Source organism: Archocentrus centrarchus, chromosome 3, assembly GCF_007364275.1.
Source record: "Archocentrus centrarchus isolate MPI-CPG fArcCen1 chromosome 3, fArcCen1, whole genome shotgun sequence".
Taxonomy (NCBI): domain Eukaryota; kingdom Metazoa; phylum Chordata; class Actinopteri; order Cichliformes; family Cichlidae; genus Archocentrus; species Archocentrus centrarchus.
Window position 1 is genome coordinate 7665972 of NC_044348.1, and position 25353 is coordinate 7691324.

At 42.4% G+C, this 25353-nt stretch overlaps 1 protein-coding gene across 2 annotated transcripts in view; it reads left to right on the forward strand.

The window, feature by feature from the left end:
• fbn1 (fibrillin 1) overlaps positions 1-25353 on the forward strand; it is a 61786-nt gene that overhangs the window by 7683 nt on the left and 28750 nt on the right. For both annotated transcript variants that reach the window (XM_030718587.1, XM_030718576.1), the window contains 26 exons: positions 7867-8064; positions 9046-9171; positions 10319-10444; positions 11505-11657; positions 11809-12033; positions 12692-12844; positions 12935-13054; positions 13149-13274; positions 14044-14166; positions 15044-15166; positions 16443-16595; positions 17170-17223; positions 17348-17473; positions 17565-17690; positions 17774-17893; positions 18333-18470; positions 18577-18627; positions 18718-18843; positions 18931-19158; positions 19249-19374; positions 20482-20610; positions 21735-21860; positions 22234-22359; positions 22448-22570; positions 23128-23253; positions 23851-23976. In XM_030718587.1, the coding sequence (XP_030574447.1) occupies positions 7867-8064; positions 9046-9171; positions 10319-10444; positions 11505-11657; positions 11809-12033; positions 12692-12844; positions 12935-13054; positions 13149-13274; positions 14044-14166; positions 15044-15166; positions 16443-16595; positions 17170-17223; positions 17348-17473; positions 17565-17690; positions 17774-17893; positions 18333-18470; positions 18577-18627; positions 18718-18843; positions 18931-19158; positions 19249-19374; positions 20482-20610; positions 21735-21860; positions 22234-22359; positions 22448-22570; positions 23128-23253; positions 23851-23976 (3477 nt within the window). The remainder of the gene's footprint in view (positions 1-7866; positions 8065-9045; positions 9172-10318; positions 10445-11504; positions 11658-11808; positions 12034-12691; positions 12845-12934; positions 13055-13148; positions 13275-14043; positions 14167-15043; positions 15167-16442; positions 16596-17169; positions 17224-17347; positions 17474-17564; positions 17691-17773; positions 17894-18332; positions 18471-18576; positions 18628-18717; positions 18844-18930; positions 19159-19248; positions 19375-20481; positions 20611-21734; positions 21861-22233; positions 22360-22447; positions 22571-23127; positions 23254-23850; positions 23977-25353) is intronic.

Genomic DNA, 25353 nt, shown 5'->3' on the forward strand with positions numbered 1-25353 from the left:
ATTAGTACTGGAAAAATACAGACTAATTTATGGCTCCATCTTTTCCGAGGTGATAGTATGCAGCTTTTTCTGTGTTGTTGTTTGTTTAACAGCTTCAGTTTTTGTGAACAAACTATGTGAACGTGTCATTTTAGGACATGGATGGAACAACTCAGCATCACATGCTAGCTAACTGGAAGAATCTTCTTTATTTCACTAAATTAAAATATATTTTCAACATTTTAGGGTGTGGTAATGTGTGACGACAAAGTTTTTTCCTACATTTGACTGACTTTTAAGTCTGAAATAGTTATTGATATAAGTGATTTTGGGCCTTTATTCTGGTATTTGGTTAGAACCAATCTGGGAACTGACTGGCTAGTGTCTGATGACAGAGCCTTAATTAAGGGCAGTGTTTTTAGGCTTCTGGTTCTGCCAGCCTGAACCAACAACTTCTTCATGTCATTGTTTTCACACTCAGACATTTTGGTACACCTGTTCAAGTGCACATTTAAACAGTTATATAATCAGCCAATCACATGGCAGCACCTCAGTGCATTTAGGCATGTAGACATTTGAGATTTGAGTAACTTTGAATGAGGCATGGTTGTTGGTGTTAGATGGGTTGGTCTGAGTATTTTAGGAACTGCTGTAATCTGCTGGGAGTTTCCCACATAGCCCTCTCTAGGGTTTACAGATAATGGTCCAAGAAAGAGAAAATATCCAGTGAGCAGTAGTTCTCTGGGTGAAAATGCCTTGTTGATGCCAGAGGTCAGAGGAGAATGGCCAGCCTGCTTCAAGCTGATAGTAAGGCTGATAGTAAGCAGAAGCTCACTCTGGGTGCCACTCCTGTCAGCTAAGAACAGAATCCTGAGGATACAATTCACACAGACCACCACACCAAAATTGGACAACAGAAGACTGGAAACACTTTGCCTGGTCTGATGAGTCTTGATTTCTGTTGCAACATTCAGATGGTAGGGTCAGAATTTGGTATAAATAACATGAAAGCATGGCTCTATCCAGCCTTGTATCAACGGTTCAGGCTGCTGCTGGTGGTGTAATTGCATGGGGATATAGTCCCTTAGTGCTAATTAAGCATTGTGTAGATGTCACAGCCTACCTGAGTATTGTTGCTGAACATGTTCACCCCATCTTCTTGAACATGAGTTCACTGCACTCAAATGGCCTCCACAGCCAGCAGATCTCAATCCAATAGAGCACCTTTGGGATGTAGTGGAACAGGAAATTGGCGTCATGGCTGTTCAGTCAACAAATCTGCAGCGACTGTGTGATGCCATCATGTCAATATGGACCAAATCTCACAAATATCTCCGGCACCTCGTTGAATCTATGCCACAAAGAATTAAGGTAGTTATGAAGGCAAAAGGGGGTCCAACTCGGTACTAGCGAATAAAGTGGCTGGAGAATGTATATTTATAGAGATCAGGTCCCAATCAAGTGAGGTAGAGAACGTTGGCTCATGGATACAGTGGCATTTTTGGTTAAGCTACTTACCCTGGAATTTCCTTGGCTACAATCCATCACCTCCTGAGAGAAAGGCATTGTGCTCTCACATAAATACAAACAGATGCATAAAATACATGTGTACGTACACCCCACAGGGTTTCCTTAATGCAGTTTACCGAACTGTGCCCCATTATGGCTCTATCTTATCACATTAGCAAGAACACAAGATTTGCACACACGTGATGTGACCAGGGGTGGAAGTCAGTAAACTCAGGACTTTTGAGGTTTTCACAGATGTAGTGATATCAGGATGCCGTCATGGCTCAGCATGAACACATTGAGCTGTGTGCTGGTAAACTGACTGGTGATCTGCTGACCAGTTGTCTCACCACCAGGCACAGCTGACTGCAGTGGAAATGCAGTCTGGTACATGAACGTGTTCTTTGTTCGTTGCAAATATGATTAAGGATGGAATGTGGAATCGGTGATTGCATGCAGGGCTCCTCGCTCCGGCTGTGGAGTCATTTAGCTACGGAGCAATAAAGTCGAGCTTTCAGTATGACACCATTGAGATGGTGGGGAAAGACTGGCCTGAAACGGGGCTACACGTGAGTTACACAGTCAACAAGTCAGCAGCCAGAGCACAACAGGGAAGTCGGTCAGTCAGCTGTGGGGCTCCCTTAACATCTCACTGACTTTCCCCCATCAGGCCTTGCTCTATCCCAATGCAAATCTCATGAGGTACATAACCAAGTGTTTATGTCTCTGTGTGTGTTTGAGTGCAACTTGTTAGTCCTGGGAGGATGGAGAAATCTGCTGACATGCCATTAGGGAAGGCCCCACCCAGATATTAAGACCCATAACACGTGCAACACACACACACACACACACACACACACGCAAATCTCACAAACATATGCAAATTACACATACATAAAGGCATGTAAGGTGTATGTAATGAACACCATCTGTAAGGGGAAGACTTAGGAAGGGTGGATATGGAGAAGGTGTACAGATATCTTTGTGTGTATGTGTTCCTGGAGTTAATCCAGGAAAGTCTTTTACCCACTTCCCAGTGTGCTTTCTCTCTTTTTCTTTTCTTTTCTTTTTTTTTTTTGTTGAGGCTGTTATTGTGCATAAACTCTCCGGGCACTGAGGAAGCCAGCATTTCCATTGTGTTCTAAAAGTAACCGAACCTCAAAACAAACATTAAAGCACTTGCTAATCAGTTAACACAAACTCTCCACTCTAAGATGCTTGTTTTCTGAAGAAGCTAAAAGCAGCTACTCCAATATATTCCCAGCACATTTTCCAAACTAGGGCAAAAACCAAGAGCAACATTTTGCAAGTTTTGGTGTGTTTTGAGATCATCGCTGGCTGGAGTAGGGATGAGGAGTTGGGACATGGGCTAAGATTTTATGTGCGTGTTTGAGCGTGTTTGTGTGTGAGCACGTGCGATTACTCCCAGATGTACAGGACATGGGTGGATCCCCCAGCTGTATGCAGTTCACAGAGAGACAGTAAGATGACGGATGAAATGACACCATTTTCACCCTACAGCTGTCTGCCTCTCCCTGTTTACCTCAGCTGACTGTTGAAGTGCTGTGCTTATATCTGCTTTTATCCTATGCTCAGATCTTTCTGTTTTAATACTCACTCTCCTTAGCTAAAAGCTGTAATAAGCAGATATCAAGTCAGATTGTGTACTTAAGGCATCCTGAATAAGAGAAACCTGAGTTTTTTTTACAGTCTGCTGCACTGACTCAGCCTGGGCTCAGTGTGAAAAACTTTCCATAACTTCTCCAGTTGCTTTCCCTATGTAGAGGGTGTCGCTTTGTTATTTTAGACAAGGCGCAAAGTGTTTGCTTTAGTTAGATTCAGAATATACTGCAGCTAGCAGTTGGTGTGTTGTGTTAAAGCAGAACATTGACTGGTAGATTCCTTACTGAAGTAAAGGTAATCCATCACAAGCAAAAGTTCTGTGTTAAGAAATTAAAGTAAAAACAGAAAAGTCTGCAGAAAATTGCCTATTGAATATTTCTTTTAAAGCAATCATTGGTTTTCTTGTCTACATTGCGATAAAAATAATCATTCCACTTTTGTCAGCACTTCCTCTTTCATCACTTTCAAAGATTATAATCATTCCCTTCTGTTGGCGATTTCTAGATCATAGTGCTTGTGCATGCTAGTTTATGCTTTTTTCCCCTCTCACCTCGATTATTGGGGTTCTCTTTGTGTAGTCAGGTCTTATCTCTCCAGTGGTTTGGTACAAGAAGAGAGACCACCCCCCACCCCCGTACTGGCTTCTCTTTACTGGCAACCAATCAAGTACAGAATTGGTTTTATGATTCCTTTATTTGTTTTAAAAGCAGTGGCACCTATTGATACACTGGGATTTAACTGATAACAATACTGATCCTATTTGTCAATACTGATACTTATGAACTCGTATTGGTAACATGCAATAACTGCTGTTTAAAATGACTGCATAATGCTGGTTTGGCAATTCTTGATACAAACAGAGTAAAGCACAACTTTGCCTATTTCCAAGGTGGCTAGAGAAGATAATCTGAAGATGTTGAAGCTCCAGCAATTCTTGTAGTATAAAGAGCAACTATTGCATGACTGGCATGTTTCAGCTTGGCATCTTCATTGTGGTCATCATCGTCTTACTCTGGACACATTAGAAAGCTAATGCCAACCAGGTACAGGGTTCTAACCAGCGTTGCTGCGCCCAGTGCTGCACCATGCTGAGGTCTTCGCTATCAGTGTAATTAGCAGGCGGGTGCGCACCCCGTGCGCTTCACCCCGTCGCCGATACCAGACTGATTTTTTTTATTCTCTTGCTAGTGTGAACGAGAGGAGGAAGAAGAGGAAAAAAGGACCTCAAATTACAATTTCAGGCTTCCTATTAAACATAAAATCCCAGGAGCTGTGAGAAAAAAAAAAACTACAGTTCCCAGCAAAATTATGTTACTTACCTTTGTCGTAGTTAGTGGCTAGCATTAAAAACATGATAGTTCATGCTAACAACGGGATGCAGCCTGCAAGGATTGTGATTACTGCGTAGGCTTCAGAGGTGATTTCCGGTTATGTACTGAGGCCCCGCAAAGACCCACGGCAGAAGGCTAATTCAGTCCTAACTGTTCACCATCACTCAATAAGCAAGCAGATGTTGCATTTAGCATTTAACATTAGCTTGCTCCTGAGCATACAGTGCCTAAAATCTGTCACAATAAACTTGACTACTTGTGTTTATTCCAGCCTTGTTTTTTTTTACCTGTTGAGAACAGGTTGGTCTTGTCAAAGCTGTAGCTGCTGTTTGTCTAAGCTCTGGTTAGGAGCATTTTAAATTGTTTTCAAACCAATGCTGTGTCCTACATCAGTAAGTGCTGGGGTGTTTATTCAAAAAAGTTATTTATTACTTAATATGTTTTAAAAAGTAATGCGCAACATTACTTAAATTACTGTAGAAATTGTTAAATTACTAAATAACATTTCTTTGTAACTTAGTAACGTGGCCTCACATACAACATTGTATGATTGCCACTTATAGTCTCACATACTGACACAAACCTTATCCTAATGAGGACACACACATACAAGATGCTTTTTTAATATTTTGTGATGAACACAAAGCTCATACTTAAACAAAGGAAAGTTGAAAACCAGCCACAGTGATTCCACTGTACAGTTACTGTACAGGTAGAAATGAAGCCTGACTGCTCATCACTGCTTATTGACTGTCAGGCTCTGGCTGCTGGACTGGAGTCTGCATACCCTCAACTTTAACTTTACCCTGGGTTCCTCGCTAGATTTGTGTTACCATGCTGTCTGTGCAGACGCTTGCAAAGAGCCAATGTTGTGTTAGCAGCAGGGGAGTTGTTTCTGTCCTGGATGCGTTTTTCTACTTCACATTACGTTTTTGTCCTTTTTTGCATTAAAAATATAAGTAATGTTACATCACCACTCCTCAGAAGTTGTGCATTCCACCATTTTCCTCCTCCATGCATACAAATGAAAGCAGCTGGTTGTAGTTCTGTTTGCCAGTCATAGAGAAATGTAATCAGACCCACCCAACATCCATCCATCCATCCATCCTCTTCTGCTTATTCAATTCAGGGTTGTGGGGGGTGGGGAGCCTATCCCAGGTACCACAGGGCGAGCGGGGAAAGCACACCCTGAACAGGTCGCCAGTCTGTTGTAGGGCTGTCCCACCCAACACTGGCCAATAACGACTCCGTATGTTACTGTGCCATTAGGCTGAGAAAGTCGCATTTTTAGTTTGAATCCCACCTGCATTGGAGCTGGGATGCTCTGCTAGAGCAGGCAAGCAAGTCAAATATGTCAATGTATTTATGCAGCATCAGATCTGTTCACTTGACTGTGGTAGCATCGTTATTAATAGAGGACAGCTTGGAATTTGAAGACATCAGTTATGTTAGTATGACATAACATTACAATTACAATTGCACATAAAACCCTGCAGTTTTGCAGGGTTTTATGTGCAAAAATATTTCTGTTGGTTGTTTTTATTCTTTGTGCTGCTATGTGCTAGTCAATCAAATGCTGGAGTTGGGCTTCAACTACTATACAATCAACTTTAGCAGTTTTTCTTTTCTAACACCTGATAAGAAGGGGAATCAGGCAACATATTTAAATGATTCCTTTCTTGATATATAGTATGTTTTTTTTTTTTTTTTTTTTACAAAAAGTTGTGTTACAATGTTACCATTGTAACAATGCTGTGGTACTATTCCAGGGGTCCCAGGAATGGTACCACAGCATGTGGTGTGGGTGGAAGGCCCTCCCCCAACATCCCTCAAAGCAATCAGGGTGCAACATTTAGCACATTAAATAAAATAATCTGGGAATTAATGCAAAAGTGGCAACACATTTTTGGGTGTGCCACCCTGATAGGTTTAGTCTGCAATCTGATCAATAACTTTCAGGTTATTATTGTTCAAGAAGTAGTTGACATATTCTGAAGTGTCTCGTAGAAGTTGTCCAAAATGGAAATACTCAAGTACTTTAAAACTGTGCTTGACTAAATGCACTGCACTGCTTTCACCCGCTTGTTGGAGGGAGAAGTAGACAAAGAATCAAAAGCATTTGGGCTCCAATCGAGTCTGAGCAGGAGGGGAGTGAGAAAGAGAGATGACCCAGTTCTGTTTCACATAGCACTGGTGCCAGAGGCAGAGAGACAGTGGAGGCTGGGGTGCACGTGACGGGACTGGGCTGGGCCCCGGTCCACACGGGAAACGCACAATGTCTCGTTTGTTTTAAACGACTGCGCTGTTGGAACTGGTCTCCCTCTTTCCTCTTACTGTCTGTTGTCTGCTGTGAAATGTGGAAATGATTTTTGTCTTTGGCTCATGTCCAGATTCTTTTGGGAAAAATGCATTTTCCCCCTCTCTTTCTCTGGGTCCCTATCTCTGTTCCATCTTCATCTTCCAAGCCTTCACCTGATAAGAGTAAATGATTTTGTTAACTCCTTGGTGATTTGTATGGAGAGAGGGGTCAGATACATGCGAGCAGTCGGCTCGAGGGAATGAGATTTGATACAATTTGAAGGCAAGGGGAGGTGAACAGTCTTGATGGAGGGACTTTCTTCTCATATTTATTATTAGCCATTTAGCTTTAATTCTAGGCTGTTGTAGCCAGTGTGGAAATCACCTACTCCATTCCACAGACACACCCTGCCGGCCAGCCAGCCTCTGGTCGTCTTAGAGATGATGATCTATACCGTAGATTGTGTATTATTGGGAAAATTGTAAAAGGCAGCAAACTACATGGCAGGTAACTAATGAGCCAATCAGCATATAATACAAACACCAGACATTTTTCATTGTCTGGGTGTCCTTGCTTGTGTCCATTGCTCTTCACAGCCACCCACACAACTTTAAAAGGTTTTCCAGACCTCTTCCCTATCTCTCCTTTTTTTCTTCCACTTACACACACATGCACACGCACGTACAGTGCACCTGAGAGCCAGACCAATTAAAATGCCAGGAAAATACAATGCATGCTTTATGGAGTGTGTTACTGTCTGCTCTGCAGAACCTTCCTCACTTATAATCGGAGTGTGTTGTAGATGTCATGTGAAATTACATTGAGTTTGAGCATTTGTGTGTGCCAGACAGCCGTTCACTCACTCGCTCGGTCAGAATAAAATTCATATTCCATGATTTTCAACTTCAGGTTCAGCTTTCTTTTTTTCTGTTTCACAAATGTTTTGCTTTTTTTTTTTTTAATCTAACAATTCTCGTTCTGCTTGCACATTTGACGGTATGCCAGATCTTACAACCTGCCTTTTGTAATGTAACCTGCCCCTTTGCTTTGTGTTTTAAAGAATGAAGGTTAAATTTGCACAAAGAAAAAACAAAAAAAACCAAAACACCTTTTTTGCCTCTGCAGACTATCGCACTGGGCCGTGCTTTGCCTCAGTAAGTAACCAGATGTGCCAAGGACAGCTCACAGGCATTGTGTGCACAAAGACTTTGTGCTGTGCCACAGTGGGACGGGCGTGGGGTCACCCCTGTGAGATGTGCCCAGCCCAGCCTCACCCCTGCCGAAGAGGGTTCATACCAAACCACCGCACCGGAGCATGCCAAGGTAAAGTCTGTTCCTCAGTTTTTGTATCTTTCTTTTTCTCCGTCACTCTCCCTCCCCTTCTACTTTCTCTCAGTAGTGTGCTGCTGCTATCTTTTCCTTTAACTCCTTCTCCCTGCTTGTCTGCCTTCACCCCTCTCTGTCATCCCCTGAGCTCTACCCACCATCCCTTTTCCAGAGGATTAGCTCTAATTGGGTTAAATTGGGGTGGGTGGCAGTGCCTCCCACATGTGTATGGAATGCCCGCAGACACCCGCTGCGGTGGGACTGTCAGAGTCAGTAACACGGGTCATTGGCGGTGCCACGTGGGAGAGCTCATTTCTGGTAAGACGGCCCTGTGTCTGCCTGCTCCAGACCCAACAACATCAGAACCTCTGCAGGGGAGGCGGACCTGAGCCAGGACCCAGAAGAACATGGAGTACTCTGAGACGGCATCAGGTCACAGCCTCCTGCGGGTTTTCAGCCTGAGACCTTTGTTTTAGTCTGTCACATTCATTAAGTGAATTTCATGTAATCATCACCATCACTCACAAAGTAACAGATTAGAAAGCTGCAAAAACCTGATGGTTTGGGTCACCTCACAAATGATGTCATAGTGACTCTCCTTCAAAGAATATCTTGATGTACATTAGTCTTCATGTACATATGATCATACATATATAAAACCCTTTGTTTCACTGTCTACCTGTATTCTGTATTCATTTAATTCTTTTCTTTTTTTCGCCAGCTTGGCTTCAGTTTCTGTTCCTCCTGCAGGAGAAATTCCTCTCCGTTTCCTTTGTCACACTGTTGATCTCAGGAAAGTCAGAGACAGACTGTTAAAACAGACCCAATTTAAATCCACGCACATCCAAGGCTGTCCACATTTGTGTGTTAAACTCACTCAGCATGTGTCATAAGTTTATTTTACCACAATAATCTGTGTGTACGTGTGCAGGTTCATGTTAATAGAGTGCATATTAACTCTGTGATATGCACATACAGATGTGGATGAGTGCCAGGCCATCCCTGGCATCTGTCAAGGAGGAAACTGTATCAACACTGTTGGATCCTTTGAATGTAAGTGCCCCGCTGGGCACAAGTTCAACGAGATCTCACAGAAATGTGAAGGTAAGCGATCGTAAAGCTGTGAACTGTCTGGCTTTCGGTGTCAGCTTGAATGACAGAGTAGACTTTAAGATGGTTAAAAGCCACATCCGCCAAGATGTGGTTAGCTTCACCTCAGTCGTGGTATTCTGATTATTACTTTGTAGGGAAAGACCACACATAAGCCACATTTTGCCCTTCCCTTGAAATAAGCCTAATTAAACCAAAGCAGCACTCAGCTTTCTCTCAGTAAACCTGTGCAACACTCAGTTTTTGATGGCTGAAATAAATGCTATACATATCTTAAAGCTAGACTATGTAACTTTGAGAAGAAGCAGAGAGCCAATGTTGTTATTATAAATAAAGAGCTCATACTTTTATTCATTACAGTTAGGGGGTTTCAATGCTCCAAACTGACTGGGTCTGTATAGATAGTAGATTGTGGTGGCTAATAGTGGTTGACGTGTTAGTTTGAAATATTCGTTGTTCAGCATTAATTATTGCTGTCAGTTGTAGCCAACACACAGCAAATACTAATTAACAGCTTCTGACTGACTTTCAGAGTTTTTTTTTTTTCTTACTCCGCTGTGGGACTCACGTGGTGTTTAATGCTTCTGGCTAAAAAAATACTTAGTAAAAACATTTCTTTGAATCCCTTCTACTCTTCCACAAATATAGGTCTACATTTATCCTGTGAAATATATAGTCTGTAAGACATGTATATGACAATTTCCAGACCAAGCTTCGAGAAAGATAATCTGGCACTTATTTGCAGAGTAAAATATGTGCTATTTTAATGCCCAGAAATAATTACCGGAAAACTTCTGGACTTTGTAGGAGATACTTCAAACGGGTCAAAGTTGCAGTGTTATTCCTAACAGACTTTGCGCCGGATGATGTGCACTTGGTGGTTAATGACGCTAACAGAAGAGAAGCTACAGAGGTCCCTGGATTTGATATCCTGTGACAATGCCTTGTTCCATTGTTCCTGCCAACACATGCTCTAGTTTTGAAGAAATTCACGTTTCAAGATAGTTTTCCCTCTCCTCTCCTCTCCTCTCCTCTCCTCTCCTCTCCTCTCCTCTCCTCTCCTCTCCTCTCCTCTCCTCTCCTCTCCTCTCCTCTCCTCTCCTCTCCTCTCCTCTCCTCTCCTCTCCTCTCCTCTCCACAGATCTGGACGAGTGCTCAAACATTCCAGGTATTTGCGGTGTGGGTGAATGCTCTAATACTGTCGGCAGCTACTTCTGCAAATGCTCCCAGGGGTATTACACCTCAGTGGATGGATCCAGGTGTATAGGTGAGTCCCCTGTCCCCTTCCTGTCACCCCACTCCAAAGAACAGTCAGTTGCATTGTGTGTGATTTGCTTTGGTCCATCGTTACAGCCATTGTTAGATCTGACAAAATACGAGACAAAGCAAAAAGATGCTGCTTCATTCTCTTTCCTTTTTCCACTCTATTTTGGTTCTTCTCCTTTTACGTCTGGCAGCTGAAAGCAGAAAGGACTGAAAACTGTCCAAAGTTCCAGCTGGTAGAATTTAGGTCAGTAGTCGCTTGTTGAGTTAAACTCTCTTCAAGCTGTGACGAGCACGTGATGAGAGAAGTAAAGTGAGCTCTTGTTTCCAGGTGACTTTCTTATTTGACTTCATGGTAGGAAAATGCTAAATGTATGCGCGTCTCCCCCAAAACACGTGATCACCAGAAACACTTGTGTACTGCCTAGTTCAGCTCACTTTCACCCCAAAACAGACCAGGGAAAAATTTAGGTCAGAGCCGTCTATAATATGTATGTGCACATACAGCACACATGCACAGACATATGCAAACATGCACTCGCGTTACCCCCCAGGAGAGCATGTTTGTGAGGAAGGAATGTCTGAGTCTTTCGTTCCAGAAAACTGTTGCGCCAAACATTTTAGTGTGTTTCTCATGCAGTCACACCACTAGCCCGACCCCCTCAAGGTCTCGTGTTTGCTTCCAGGCAGTTCTGTGCCTGACATCTTGTCGAACTTAACCAAGCGATCAGTGGCGTAGGCTGTCATTTTCTCCATGTGAATTCTGCCCTGGACGGACTGGGTGTGAAACAAGACATGATATATTTATGTTAATATGCAACCTGAGTGTGAGTCATGCTGGTGCACAGTGCCAGAAACTGCAGGATGAAGGAAAGGTTCACATAAATAGGAAATGAGGACTATTAGAAGCGGCTTCCACCTTCCAAATGATGGAAAATTTGAAGCAACAACAACTATTTTTTTGATTGTACTCTTGCCAATTTGCTCAACACGAAGACAGCCCATGCCGTATTTCATGCAGTGCGGTTAGTTTAACTGACTTCCTGCTGTGTCGTTTCCCACAGATGCTCGTGGTGGGTACTGCTACGCCAGCGTGTTGAACGGGCGCTGCGCCAACCAAAATTCACAGCTGTTGACCAAAATGCAGTGCTGCTGTGATAGTGGACGCTGCTGGTCTGACGGGTCCACCCCTGAAATTTGCCCCATCCGTGGAACAGGTGGAGTCATTCAAATGGCTTTAAGTTCTCATCTATACACACGCGCGCGCACACACATGCACACGCACACACAATCAGCTATTGAGTGTATGTCTTTATATTGTAATTCAGAGCTAACCGTTATCTGTTTTTCCACATATGTTTGCTATAGAAGAGTACCAGAAACTTTGCATTCAGATACCTGACACAACTATACCAGGTCGTGTCCCAGGGATCCCTGATATACCTGGAATCTACCCAGTTCCATATCCTGCACATACTCCTGGGCAAGGTCCTCAAATTCCAGGGCAGATTCCAGGGCAGATTCCAGGGCAGATTCCAGGAGTGTTTCCGGGACTGTTTCCAGGACAACAACCTATACAGCCTCCTTTGCCAGGTATGACCCTGTTTTCTGCTTGTGATTGCTTCACATGTTCGCATGCATAAAATAAAGTGCCAAAATAGAGTATAACTGCCCTGACTTAATGTGTAATGTTCAACCTCCAAATGACCTTGTGTTCCCTTTGGCGATACAACAACCGGCACCATTAAACTAAAAGGCTGCTTGCCAGTGATGAAAAGCTTTGCCTTTGACAGCTGCTGTAAAGATATTCAAATATGTCCAGAAAATGTCCTTTCTCAAAGAAACCATTCTTACAAAGTTGCATGTCAGCGTGAGTTTAATTAGCCGTGTCCAAAACCTTCTGCAGCAAAACTTCCTACACAACTGTTTTGCAAGAGAATTTGTCAGTTTAACAAACGAGGAAATTCTCAAAGAGAGACTAACGCTTTTTTTTTCTTACTTGATTAGAATGATCAGGCCGCCATGCCAAATCTTAATACTGCACAAATGTAGTGTGCAGATTTATCTGGCAACATAAAGCTACGTGTGCAAAATGTCACTTTGCTTTTGCAGGCAGGTGAAATTTTAGTTCTTCAGTTCCATTTAGAACGTGTGGTGGCTTCAGATTCTGCAGACATGCAGAATACAGGATTTGTCATTATATTGCCTTGTGTTTTTTGATGGCACACATGTGTGGATTTTGTTCTGTCAGGCCCTGTTATTATCCAAACCCAGAATATCACCAACATGTGCCAAGCCTTCCGCAACCTCTGCCCGAATGGCAGGTGTATCCCCGTGCCAGTCGTTGGGTTTCGCTGTGAGTGCAACATGGGCTTCAACTTGAACGAACAAGGAGAGTGCGTCGGTGAGTTCTGACAGAGTAAAGGACAATTTTCCTTAACACAAAGCTCAAGGTGCATGAGGAGGGCTGTTGAGTTTCATGTTTGCTCTCTAGATAATAATGAATGTACGAGGAGCCCATGCGCACATGGAGAATGTGTGAACACGGCTGGATCTTACATCTGTCAGTGTCCTGCTGGATTTCAGTCGACCTCAACCAAGACAGAGTGCCGAGGTTACACATCTACACACATACAACATACAGTGTTACATACACACACTTTAAGAGTATGCATAAGTATTATTGTGCCATCCATTTTTTCTGACAGATCTGGACGAGTGTGTGGCCAACGGTCGTATTTGCAACAACGGCCGCTGTGTGAACACTGAAGGCAGCTTCCACTGTGTCTGTAATGCTGGATTTGAAATTTCTCAAGATGGCAAAAACTGTCAAGGTCTGTTAAGTTCTCGTGTCAGTTCATGCTTATGGAGTATTGATATTCAAAGGGCAGATTTGTTTAATAATTATGTTTAACGGACCATGGATATGTTAGAGGTGGGGATTTGATTTGAAATGCCTGTTGGAAGCATGTACCATAATGGCTGGGATCCTGCACAGTAATTTTTCCCAGGGGCTCAGTATTGTTACCTTGGAGGGATTTATTAATTTCTACTAAGAAAACTTGTATGGTGGTTCATGCAGGAGAAAGTTTATTTATGGTTACACAGCTTAGAAGAACTCCTTCCCTCCCTGTGATTTTCACTTTGGTCAAATTTCTAAAAGAAACAAATGTGACCAAATTTGAGGGGAAAACTGGGGATAAGAAAGGAACCAGAGTTTTTTTCTTTTATGGCAACCTATCCAGAGTAACCATTTGGAAAATTATTAATAATTAAAAGACTTTTCTTATGATTAATGTGGTTGAACCAAGGTGTTTTAGGAGTTCTGCTTGTTTTATGAGAATGGCTCTGGTTTAAAAAAGAAAATCAGGATTTTTAGTCCAAATTTTCCTGTTTATAGTTTGTTTAGTATCTTCTTGACTTTTGGTGCTTGAAGATCTTTGCTCTTCCCGATATTTTTCAACAGCGTACTATAAATGTGTTTAAAGCAAACAAATGCTGTAACAATCCACCTGTCAAAAAAAAATTAAGAGGTAAACTATAATGTCAAGTGTGTGAAAATTGTTGTAAACCACCTATCATTTAGTTTCCCTCTGTCCACAGACATGGACGAGTGTCTGATCAGGAACATGTGCCTCAATGGACTGTGCATCAATGAAGATGGCAGCTTCAAATGCATCTGCAAACCTGGATTCTATCTTGACACCAGTGGACGCATGTGTGTAGGTATGTTTGTGAGAAAGCCCACAAAGTGAGACTTTAAGGGCACATCTCCATATTCACGTGGTCACTGGCTGGTTACATTAGCAGAATATATTTTGAGTAAGCTATTCTTTTGACTACATTTTTGGCTAGTTTGGAGGGATGACTACCTCTCTGGCATGTTAGTAGCTCTGTTATATGACTCTTAACACACAGGGCAAAAATCCCCCTAAAAAGCCTTGGAAAAATCCCTTAGCTTCCTTGCACGCCAATTGGACATAGTTGGATAGTTGGGGCCCGCCTGTTTTGAGATTTCAGTAGACAGCCTGCCCTAAACTTGTTCTGTGCAAAGAAAAAAAAAAAAAAGATTTGGCTTTTTCTTAAATTTGATAAAACAGGATGCTACAATAGCCAACAATGGCAGTGTCAGAGGCTATACTGAACCTTACATGGCAACGAGACTTTCATAAAGAGCAGACTCCTCTGTGGCCATTTTACTCCATGTGGCCTCAGATACAGACGTCTGATTTCAGAGACACTGACCTGCTTAAGTCAGAATAAATAAACAGGAGAGTAAAGTGTGGGTGAAATGTGCTAATGTGTGCAGTCATTAATGAAATGTGTAGTCTAATGGGGCCCTGGGGCCTTATTGTCTCTAAATACAGACTTAAGCGTGAATGTCTTATCGTGGTTTACGCTCATCATAATTATTGTAATACAGTGAGAAAATGAAGAAAATGTTTTCTCAGTTGAAGTCGAAACAGAAACTTTAGGAGTGCAGGAGTTGTGGCTGCAATTTTTTAATCAAAAATGTATTTGAATCTATTTCATCTTCTTACCTTGTAATATTGTGAAGAGAAGTATATGTAGAAGTGATCTTTTTTTCTGTGTCTGTTTATAGACATTGATGAATGTGAGACTCCAGGCATGTGCATGAACGGCCACTGCGTCAACACTGAGGGGTCCTTCCGCTGTGAGTGTATGGCCGGGATGGCAGTGGGCCTGGATGGACGGGTCTGTGTTGGTGAGTAAATGGAGCTGCAGTGGATCTCAGATGCATCTCTCAGGTCCTGTGTCAGGTCTTTGCTGGATTTTTGCCTACTTTTTTTTTTTGTTCTGCTGTTGTGAAGCACTTTGTGATATTTGTCTTGAGAAGTGCTATATGAATAAAATTTTACTTTTACTTTACTTCTCAAGGACATGACTTTCAGATAGTTTTTTTTTAGGCCTGCCACTCAAATTGTTAGTGACACACTGCACACTATGCTGAGATATGCCAAGTGTTCAGCTAATATCTCTTTGGGAATCACCTTGTTGGTGCAGAAATACAGTTTTATGTCCGGCAGGCTATGTTATCTTTGGCATTTTTCATTTTCATTTTTTGCACCCAGCTGCTATTAACAAACCTCAGACTGTCCAGGAGCTCAGTGATACACTGGTCCAGCTCTGGGAGGAGATCCCCCAGGACATCATCCGTCGTCTCATTAGGAGCATGCCCCAGCGTCAGGCATGCATACAAGCACGAGGGGGCCATACAAACTACTGAGTACCATTTTGAGTTGCTGCAATGAAATATTGAACTAAAATATTGCCTTTACGTTGCTGCAATGAAATATTGAACTAAAATATTGCCTTTACTTTTGATTACTTGTACATAACCTCAATATCTGACATTCTGAATATATTTAATATGACCAACCAAAAGTACATGACAGAAAATAAGCAAAAGCACAATGCATCCACTTTAACTGCTTTGGGGAAGACTTCAGTACATACAACCCTTTTACCCAACAGAGGACAAGTCAGTGGTAAAAGTCTTTGTTCCAGTTTTCTAAGCACCTGAAAGCGCTAACTGAGCATATTTAAGATGAGTTAATCCCACAACTCTGTACATGTTTACCAAAAAGCATTTTTCCCTTTCTGTGCTAAAATTCAGAAAAGGTAAATGTGAGCATATGTCGATCAGTACTGATAGATGTTTATGTACCTTATGGTGCTCCAGTCCCATGGAGGGGCCCTTTGAAAGATTTGTTTTGCATTTTCATAAATGATATATAAGTGTTGAAGTGCTGTTGTTTGGTCTGTGTGAGGATTTGTCAGAATGATATCAGTGCAGGAGAATTCCTCAAATCCCTGGATATTGTGAAAAGAGAACAACCACTTGTTTTGCCAGTGTTGTTGTTTATCGGAGCTGCTGACTCTTTTCTCCCTGTCTCTCTCTCTCTCGGTTGGTTTCAAGATCTCTTTCCTCATCTGTGTTTCTCACACTCACGCTGTCTCCCTTGTTTTGTTCCAAACAGACACACATATGCGCAGTACGTGCTATGGTGGCTACAAGCGAGGGCAGTGTGTTAAGCCTTTATTTGGAGCTGTGACCAAGTCAGAGTGCTGCTGTGCCAGCACAGAATACGCCTACGGAGAGCCCTGCCAACCATGCCCACCACAAAGCTCTGGTACACATATTCAAATCGCCCCACCCTTTACACATATAGAGCCACCTCCTGCTGCTTGACAGATGCAAGCAGAAACATACACAGCTTGTGCGTAATTTAAAACACACTTCTCGATGTAAGGATGACCAAATGAAGCACTGCATCTCCTCTGCATGCCAGCATGGATTTAAAAAAAATATGAAGTCAAGTTCTTTGACAGCGACTCCCGCAGTTAGGAAAGACTGACATCCACACACACACACACACACACACACACACACACACACACACACACACACACACACACACACACACACACACACACACACACACACACACGCACACACACACAATCCAGTCACTTCTCATTAGTCCTGCCAGTTAAAGTTTTGGTATCAAAAGATGCCAGAGCTGCACCACATTAAGAGTCTGTTTTATACACATCTAGGCTAAATTAGAAAGCATGTAAATGTATAATGACATGGTATTAAATGTCTTGCTTTTAGATTTCTTTGATTTTGGCAAATGTGATATTCCTTCAGATGCTGTTATTACTCCTTTTATCAAGCAAATTGTGCTGTTTGTGTGTTTGTAGCTGAGTTCCTGGTTCTGTGCCCCACTGGCATCGGAACAACCGGCGATGGACGAGGTAATGCTCATAAGTCTGTCTTTTTAAAGCACTGACAACCTTGAAAATACAATTAAGGCAGTCATAGCTTAGGGTTTTTTCCCCCACAGGCGTGTTCAACGGTTTATTGTTTTTGCTTTTGCAGATATTAACGAGTGTGCCCTCGACCCTGAGATCTGCCAGAATGGAGTGTGTGAGAACACGCCGAGGACGTACAAATGCGCCTGCAATGCAGGTTTTGAAGTAGACCTGACAGGGAAAATCTGTGTTGGTAGGTGAACTGTTTTCTTGGAAAGTTTAAGCATATGGCCTTGATATCAAAAGCCAGGAAAGTTATCGTGTGTCTCTGCCTGTGTTTTCAGATGTCGATGAGTGTCTGATGAACAGGTTGCTGTGTGAAAATGGTCTGTGCAGGAACACACCTGGGAGTTTCACCTGCCAGTGTCCCAAGGGATTTCGCTTTGATCCTGAGACAGACGTCTGCGAGGGTCAGAGACCCGTTCATTCTCAGCACAGTGTGACTTTGTCGCTGCATCTGCTGTGTCTCACATTTTGTTTTTGTGTCCCACAGATGTGAATGAGTGTGAGTCTAGCCCTTGTATTAATGCGGATTGTGTGAACAGCCAAGGGTCCTTTGTGTGCTTGTGTTCAACGGGCAGTTCCCTGGATAGCACTGGGCTGGAGTGCATAGGTAAGTGAGCAACATGATGTTTGTATTTGACATTGTCACCAATACAATACATTAAATTTCTAATTTTTTTATGTATTTGAAATACATAATAGTGATATACAGTACCAATTTATTAAATTCTACCATTTTTTTTTACCATTTAGCTTCATTTAAAGTAGATCAGTACAGATTAAAATGAAAAATTTTCAACTTTTTCATAGACCTTAGGTCAACCATAGCCATAGGCTGTTGTTTTGACATTTCCACCTTAACCCAATCAAGAGCCCTCTTAAATTAGAGCAATGTGACTGCTAGTAAGCCAATCAGCACTTTCCTTAATTTCCAATTATCAATAGAGATTAAATAAATGTAATACTGCCTCATGTATAGTGCCAAAACAGCCAAGTTACTTTATTTAAATTGGTTGTTCAGTAACTCTGAGACCTGTTTAATAAACCAGAGACTACTAAGAGCACTTGCTGGCTGAAGATCATCAACAATCGCTGTGAGGTCAACATCAACGGGGCCACACTTAAGTCCCACTGCTGTGCCACACTGGGAGAAGCTTGGAACAGCCCATGTGCCAAATGTGAAAAAGGTGATCAATAGTTACATTTATTTGAATGTTGTTTTATAGTTTTTATTTTATCGGATCACTTCATTGATTTGCAACGTGGTTGTTTTTTTTGCCCTTCTTTGTTCAGATCCAATCTGTAGTAAAGGCTTTTCTAGAGTCAAAGGAAACATCTGTGAAGGTAAGTGCTGCTTTGCTGCTTTGATGCAGCTACTCTGTAAAGTCAGACTTGCACACTTACTGGTGTAATGCTATCTCTGCTGACTGTCAGATGTGGATGAGTGTCAAGTATTTCCTGGAGTGTGCATCAATGGCAAATGCATCAACACACCGGGCTCCTTTTTCTGCCAGTGTCCTCCGGGAATGACTGTAGATGTCAGCGGCAGGATGTGCATCGGTAGTGGTCATTCTTTATACTCATGTAATTCATACAGTTCATAGTCTTATGTCAGATAGATCTTAAATATGTGTTTGTGACATCCAGACCTGCGTACGGAGCTGTGCTACCTCACACATGAGGATGAGCGCTGTGGGACTCCCATCCCTGGGAGGCACCGTGTGGATGCCTGCTGCTGCTCAGTTGGCGTTGCCTGGGGTCCTGAATGTGATGAGTGTCCGGAAAAAGGCACTCCAGAATTTAACCAGCTCTGTCCTCGGGGCCCAGGCTTCTCGCACAGGGGTGACTTCATTAACGGCAGGCCCTTCCTTAAAGGTATGGTACTGTTCCCAAATAGCAAAGACTGCCTTGGTTGTTGCATGAACTGTCTCTCACCTGTCTTTATCCCTCTGCTCTGTACCTCAGATATAAATGAATGCAGGATGATAAGCACTCTGTGCTCTAATGGGAGGTGCAGAAACACCATTGGTAGCTTTCGTTGTCGCTGTGATAACGGCTATGCTCTGGACTCTGATGAGAGGAATTGTACTGGTGAGTAAAACTGAAGTTGATTGCTCAATCATCTGGTTGACAAACAAGTGAAAGGGGACATTTTATGTTCATTTTCTGCTTCCTAATTTATTACTGTTGTAGTTTATAGTTTGAGTCCACTAAAGCAGCTTATTTATGTCATACTGGGAATGACGCAACCTCTGTTTATTCTCTGTCTGGAGCCAGCTGTTTAGCCCCTGTCTGTTTAAGCCCACTGCTTTCTTCTGATTGGCTGCCCCTCACCCAGCTTCCACAAACAATACCCAGTAGTTAAGAGCAGCATCTTCTCTTTTTTGTAAAATAAACTCTGAGACAATTTCTTTATAGATTTCTAACCAGAGCTCTTTAATCTGCTTCGAGTCAGACTAAGCATGAGCAGTCTCTCAATTCGAAGATGTTACATGCGGTCCTCTGAAACTGTAATCAGCATGTTAGTAAAACAGAAACACATATACAAGGGGGATTTATTGAATTTATTTGACAGATAAATCTGCAATGAAAATAATGCTTAGTTACACCAAAACTTGTGTTTTTGACTGGAGTGGCAGCTGCTCCATTGTGTCTCTGGAAGTCTAACCATCCTTCATCAGCTCCGCTTTCTCTGAATCCCTCTGCCAACACTGATTACAGCAAAGTGGTGTAAAGCCATTGCCGCCATTCACCTCATTCAGTCTAATGGGAGTCTGGCTGGCTTTGGGGACTTGTTGGAGCCGGTTCCTGTAGTCTGGTTAGCTACATTGCTGCTCTGTTAAATGTGCACACATCACTTTAGGTTTAAATGCCTCCAAGCGCCATTTCTTTATTCTGAAATAATTTATAGGCTCCTAGTGAGTAAATGATATCTGGGACCTTTTAACCCCATATGAGTGAAATCCCAGCCCAAATGGTTTGTGTTAAGTGTTTCAAAATGTGGATTAAAGTCAAAAGGGATCAGACCGTTAGCTTTAGACTTTTAATTCACCCTTTAATCTTATTATATAGTCTGTCTTTAATGCCGTTAACTATTTTTAAATATTGCGTGCTTTGATACTTTATTTGCCCTCTAGTTTATGCTCCAGTTCCTGCTGAGTGTGTGTTACAATATTTAAATGTGTTCTCTGTACTTAGACATCGATGAGTGCCGCATCTCTCCGGACCTGTGTGGACCGGGCACCTGTGTCAATACACCTGGAGATTTTGAGTGCGAGTGCTTTGAAGGTTATGAGAGTGGCTTCATGATGATGAAAAACTGCATGGGTGAGCACTGAATCCTCACACAGCAATACCTGCAGACTCAGATTGTGCATATAGTGAATCACCTCCTCATCGTCACATGATTCGTGCTTTCATTTGAAATCATTCAATCTGTGAGGACACGAGCAGTCACCCTAACAGCACTCTCATATACCCTGTTATAGGGGCAGCATCTGAGTGCAGTACAGCTAGTAAAGGTTTACAAGTATAAGGATCAGTCCTGAATCACAGCCCTGCCATCTCCTTCACATTCCCCTGTGGGCCATAATCTCTGGATGAGGTGCCTAGGCTAGAATGCCAGACCAGGACCTCACTGTTTAAGCAGATGATGTAATCTTAAATTTTCAGGCTGTGTACATTTGTGTGTGTGTGTGTGTGTGTGTGTGTGTGTGTGTGTGTGTGTGTGTGAGAGAGAGAGAGAGAGAAAAGAAACTTTAGTTCACTCTATCTGAGCTCCCATGGGGTGTTGAAAGAGTCTAGTCTGGAGAGCCCAAACGTCATCACAATCATTTCACAAAACTGGTCCATAAAGTCTTAAAGACTTTGTTACATACCATACTTGACCTGCATGCAAGGGACACACACACACACACGCACGCACACATGCCGCCCAACCAAAATGAATTATATTTGCAGCTTCAAGTCCTAATACTCGAGCATCTGTGAAAAGACCTTAATGGTCTATTTCTGCTCTGCCTTTTTTTTATGCCATTTGATTAAACTCTTTGGAGAAGTCATTTGAACAAATGGTGAGACTTAATACTTTTGTTGGCCCAAAGCCGTCATTAGCCAGAAATTGGCAAAATGAAATTTACTGCTGTGGCAAAAAAGCAGCTGGAAGTGGAAATAATGTGGGCAGAGCTACAATCATAAACTGGTGTCACTGAATGGGCTTGCAGGCTGACTGAAATAACGTAATCATGCTGCTATATTGACTTTGATATAACAAGTACTTTCTGACTGCCAGTCTCAAAGTCTTTGTTAAAATGGAAACAGAATTTCTGAAATCATCAGTCCAGTGGGTTTCATTGGAAATTGCTGAGAGGTGAAGCAAATATTTGCACAGACTAGCCTGAATATCTTTACTTGAATCTTTGTGTTTAGTGTGTATGTTCTGCCTTTCCCAGACATCGATGAGTGTGAGAGAAACCCTCTGTTGTGCCGAGGAGGTGAGTGCTTAAACACAGAGGGCAGCTTCCAGTGCGTCTGCCCGGAGGGACATGAGATCGCACCCGATGGATCGGCCTGTTTAGGTGAGTGCAGAGGTCATCAGAGAGGAGAGTCTTCCCCTATCCTTTTCCTCTTTTCTGCTTTTCTCCCTTCATTAATTACTGCACATCAGGCACTTTCTACTATATTTTCCACTGAGGTGAAATAAATACGAAAAAAGGCTGAAAATATGACTAGTAATTGGAGAAGTTCCTTTATGTTCCCATATTTCTGCCTCTGTGTGTGGGCTCACTGGAGCCCTAGTTGAATTGGGAGTGTTTGAGTCGAATGTGTGTCTGCTTTCATATATGCTGACGTGTGAGCACTAAAAAGCATCTACTTGGATTTCTCACGAGAGGAAGTCATGGAGAAATGAAAGAGCACTTTAACAAAAAAGGATGTTTTTGTTCTTTACAGATATCAATGAATGTGAGTTGAGCGACAGGCTGTGCAAGAATGGCCAGTGTGTGAATATGATCGGCCGATACCAGTGTACCTGCGACACAGGATACAAATCCACTGAGAACAGACTGGAGTGCGTCGGTATGTTCTGACTGTTTCTTTAAAGAATTTATCTTTTGATTTTATTGAAGTTATTGCCAAAAATTTGTGTGTTTTGCCCACTGTTTAGACATCGATGAGTGTACCATTGAGAACGGGGGCTGTGAGACTTTCTGCACCAACTCAGAGGGAAGCTATGAATGCAGCTGCCGCCCTGGGTACGCACTGATGCCCGATCTAAGAAGCTGTACTGGTGAGTAGCAATGTGTCCCGTTTGTCATTGTTTTCTATACGTTGCACACACGGCAGTTCAAAAATTCCTCAGTGTTTGTGTTTACAGCAAATCAAAAAAGCCTGTATATACACAACAAAGATGTGGCTGAGACTTGGATGGTGCATAATTAAAGAAAGATGCAGTTTGAAGCTCATTCATTGGTTATCAACTTCTAAAGCTATGACAGATGGTGTCTGTACGGAGCTCCTTTTGGAGAATGAGAGCGGCTTTCAGGTGCTGTTCATAGACTCACTCTTGTGATGCTTATTCCTTTAATTACCAGAGACAGATATACAGACACAGATCCAGGCAGTACAGGGGTTCATTTTAGAGAAATGTTGAGTTTATTGCAGAAGTGCTGTCCTGAATTGAACTTGCTTATTTATGAGTAACAGAGTAAATTCATTCTTGGCTTCTGTAGTGTTGTTCTTTCTCTTTAAAGCTGCTGTGTTCTTTTACCTCACCATTTGGATATCTCTCCCTTTGCTATTCCTATTTCCTCCCCAACTCTCCTTTCTGCTTTCTCCACTCTTCAGATATCGATGAATGTGAAGAGAGCCCAGACATCTGTGACGGGGGCCAGTGTACGAACACACCGGGGACTTACCAGTGTCTGTGTTTTGATGGCTTCATGTCATCTGAGGATTTGAAGACCTGCCTGGGTAACGGATGTTCTTTTTATAGCCAAAATAAAACACTGCAGCTACACCAACTGTAGCTGTGTGTTTATTAGATCCGGGGGGGGGTGTCTCGCATTTACTGAAACTACATAATGAGTATCGTCAAGGTTATCCAAAATATGAGTCATGAGAATAAGACTTAATGACTCAGATCTATGAGTCTGTGGATGAGAAAACGCGGATGAGTGCTGTTGTTGATTTATAAAATAGTGAACATTGTGTTAGCTGGTCTGAGCAGGGAGGAATGTGTGACATTTAGACGTCTGGTTCCACTGAGTGAGAAAACAAAGACCCGACTTCCAAATGGATCTGCGCAAACTGTCCGTTATTGCCGTATTTATTCAAAGTAAACACGTTTTAAAGCCTCAGCGTAGTTCATGATGCCATTTTTTTTTTTGTGACTCACTGACACCCATGTTATAGCTTATTTAGCACTATTTTTGGCAGGCCAAATATACAAAAGTGAATTCAGCTCTATTACCTGTCATAAACGTTTCCTTTATCGTAGTCACGTTAAGCAAATTAACATTCTTGACTTTTTTCTTTGAACTTCATCCCTGTTCTTACCTCAATGTCTAGATGTGGATGAGTGCGAGTTAAACCCGAACATCTGTCTGAGTGGAAACTGTGAGAACACCAAGGGATCCTTCATCTGCCACTGTGACCTGGGCTACTCTGTGCGCAAAGGAACCACAGGCTGCACAGGTGAGCGAAACAAACACATGCAACCATACAGACTTGCAAACAAATTGGTCTAACGGCAGAGAAACGTGAGCAGAAGTGAAAGGGTGAGTCAGTCGAGGTTGGCTGCTAATTAAGTGGCAAGGAAAGCGTGTGTGTGCATGTGAGTGTGCGTGTGTGAGTGTGTGATGTTGTTTAATGACATTAGTGAAAACAAGTTGAATAGGGGTCAGAAATGAGAGGATGCAAACAGAATGTCTGGCTAACCCGAAGCAGCTCAAACATTACTCATCACCATTCAAGAGCTGCTGTCTGAGTTGATGAGAAACACACTCATGCATACACACACACACACAAACACGTGCACACACACGTGCGCACACAAACATGCAGCATTAGTAACAGCAGCAGGAGCAGTGAGGTCACTGTCTTCCATCAGATGTATGCATCATTTTGCACCTTTGTTTATTCTTTTGTTGCTCTTTCATTAGGGTCAGTTAAACATTACGTGATGGTTGGAAGAGTTCGGCAGCACGTAATCACCTGTAACGGCTCCAGAACACATAAATACAACGTCTGTCCGGCCACTAGAGTCCTTTGCTAGTTTGGACTCGCTTCTCGTCTAGCAGGAATTAAGTCTGATTTATGAGGCTACTTAAAAGTGTGTGGTTGGAGGCTAGTTGTGAGTTTGGCTGGTGAATTTATCTGGCCTCATCTCTAAACTGAGTCAAACACACAGTCAGCAGCAGCAGCAGCACCTTTCCTTCAGACACAAATAAACGGGTTTTTCTGAACTGTTATCCACCCCACACACACACATACACACACCTTTTTCTCATTCTAACCCCATTTAAATGTTCATACAGTATTTTCCTTGTTTTTCTGAGATTGCAGCGAAAGCAGCCGGTTCTGAATCACAGCTTTGGAATTTCATCCCAGACCAGGGAATCAAAATGCTAATTCCTCTCACAGACAGGCAGGATGTCTTCTTATAGACAAGCAACAAAACCTGCTACTCTTTTTGGAAAAGATCCCTGCCAAATAAATTTAGACAATGAAATGCACAAGAAATTGGTTGGTATTGTTCAGCTGCCTTATGCGACCTCATTGGTATTTGGACTAAACCTTCTTGAGTGTGTGTGTGTGTGTGTGTGCGTTTGTGTGTGAGTGTTAATGAGTGAGTGGTACTCTTAAGCCCAGATATGATCCAGCTGTTTATGAAGCTCCCACAAGAATTATTTCTGTTTTTATTCCACCATGCTAAGAACTCAGGGGCAGGGTGTGAGTATTTGTGTGTACACTCAAGCACTTTCGTGTGTCTACATGTGTATTGCAAAGTTGGGGCTGGGTGGAGACGTATTGGTAGAGTTTACAAGCATGGAAGCATCTTAAAGGGGTGAT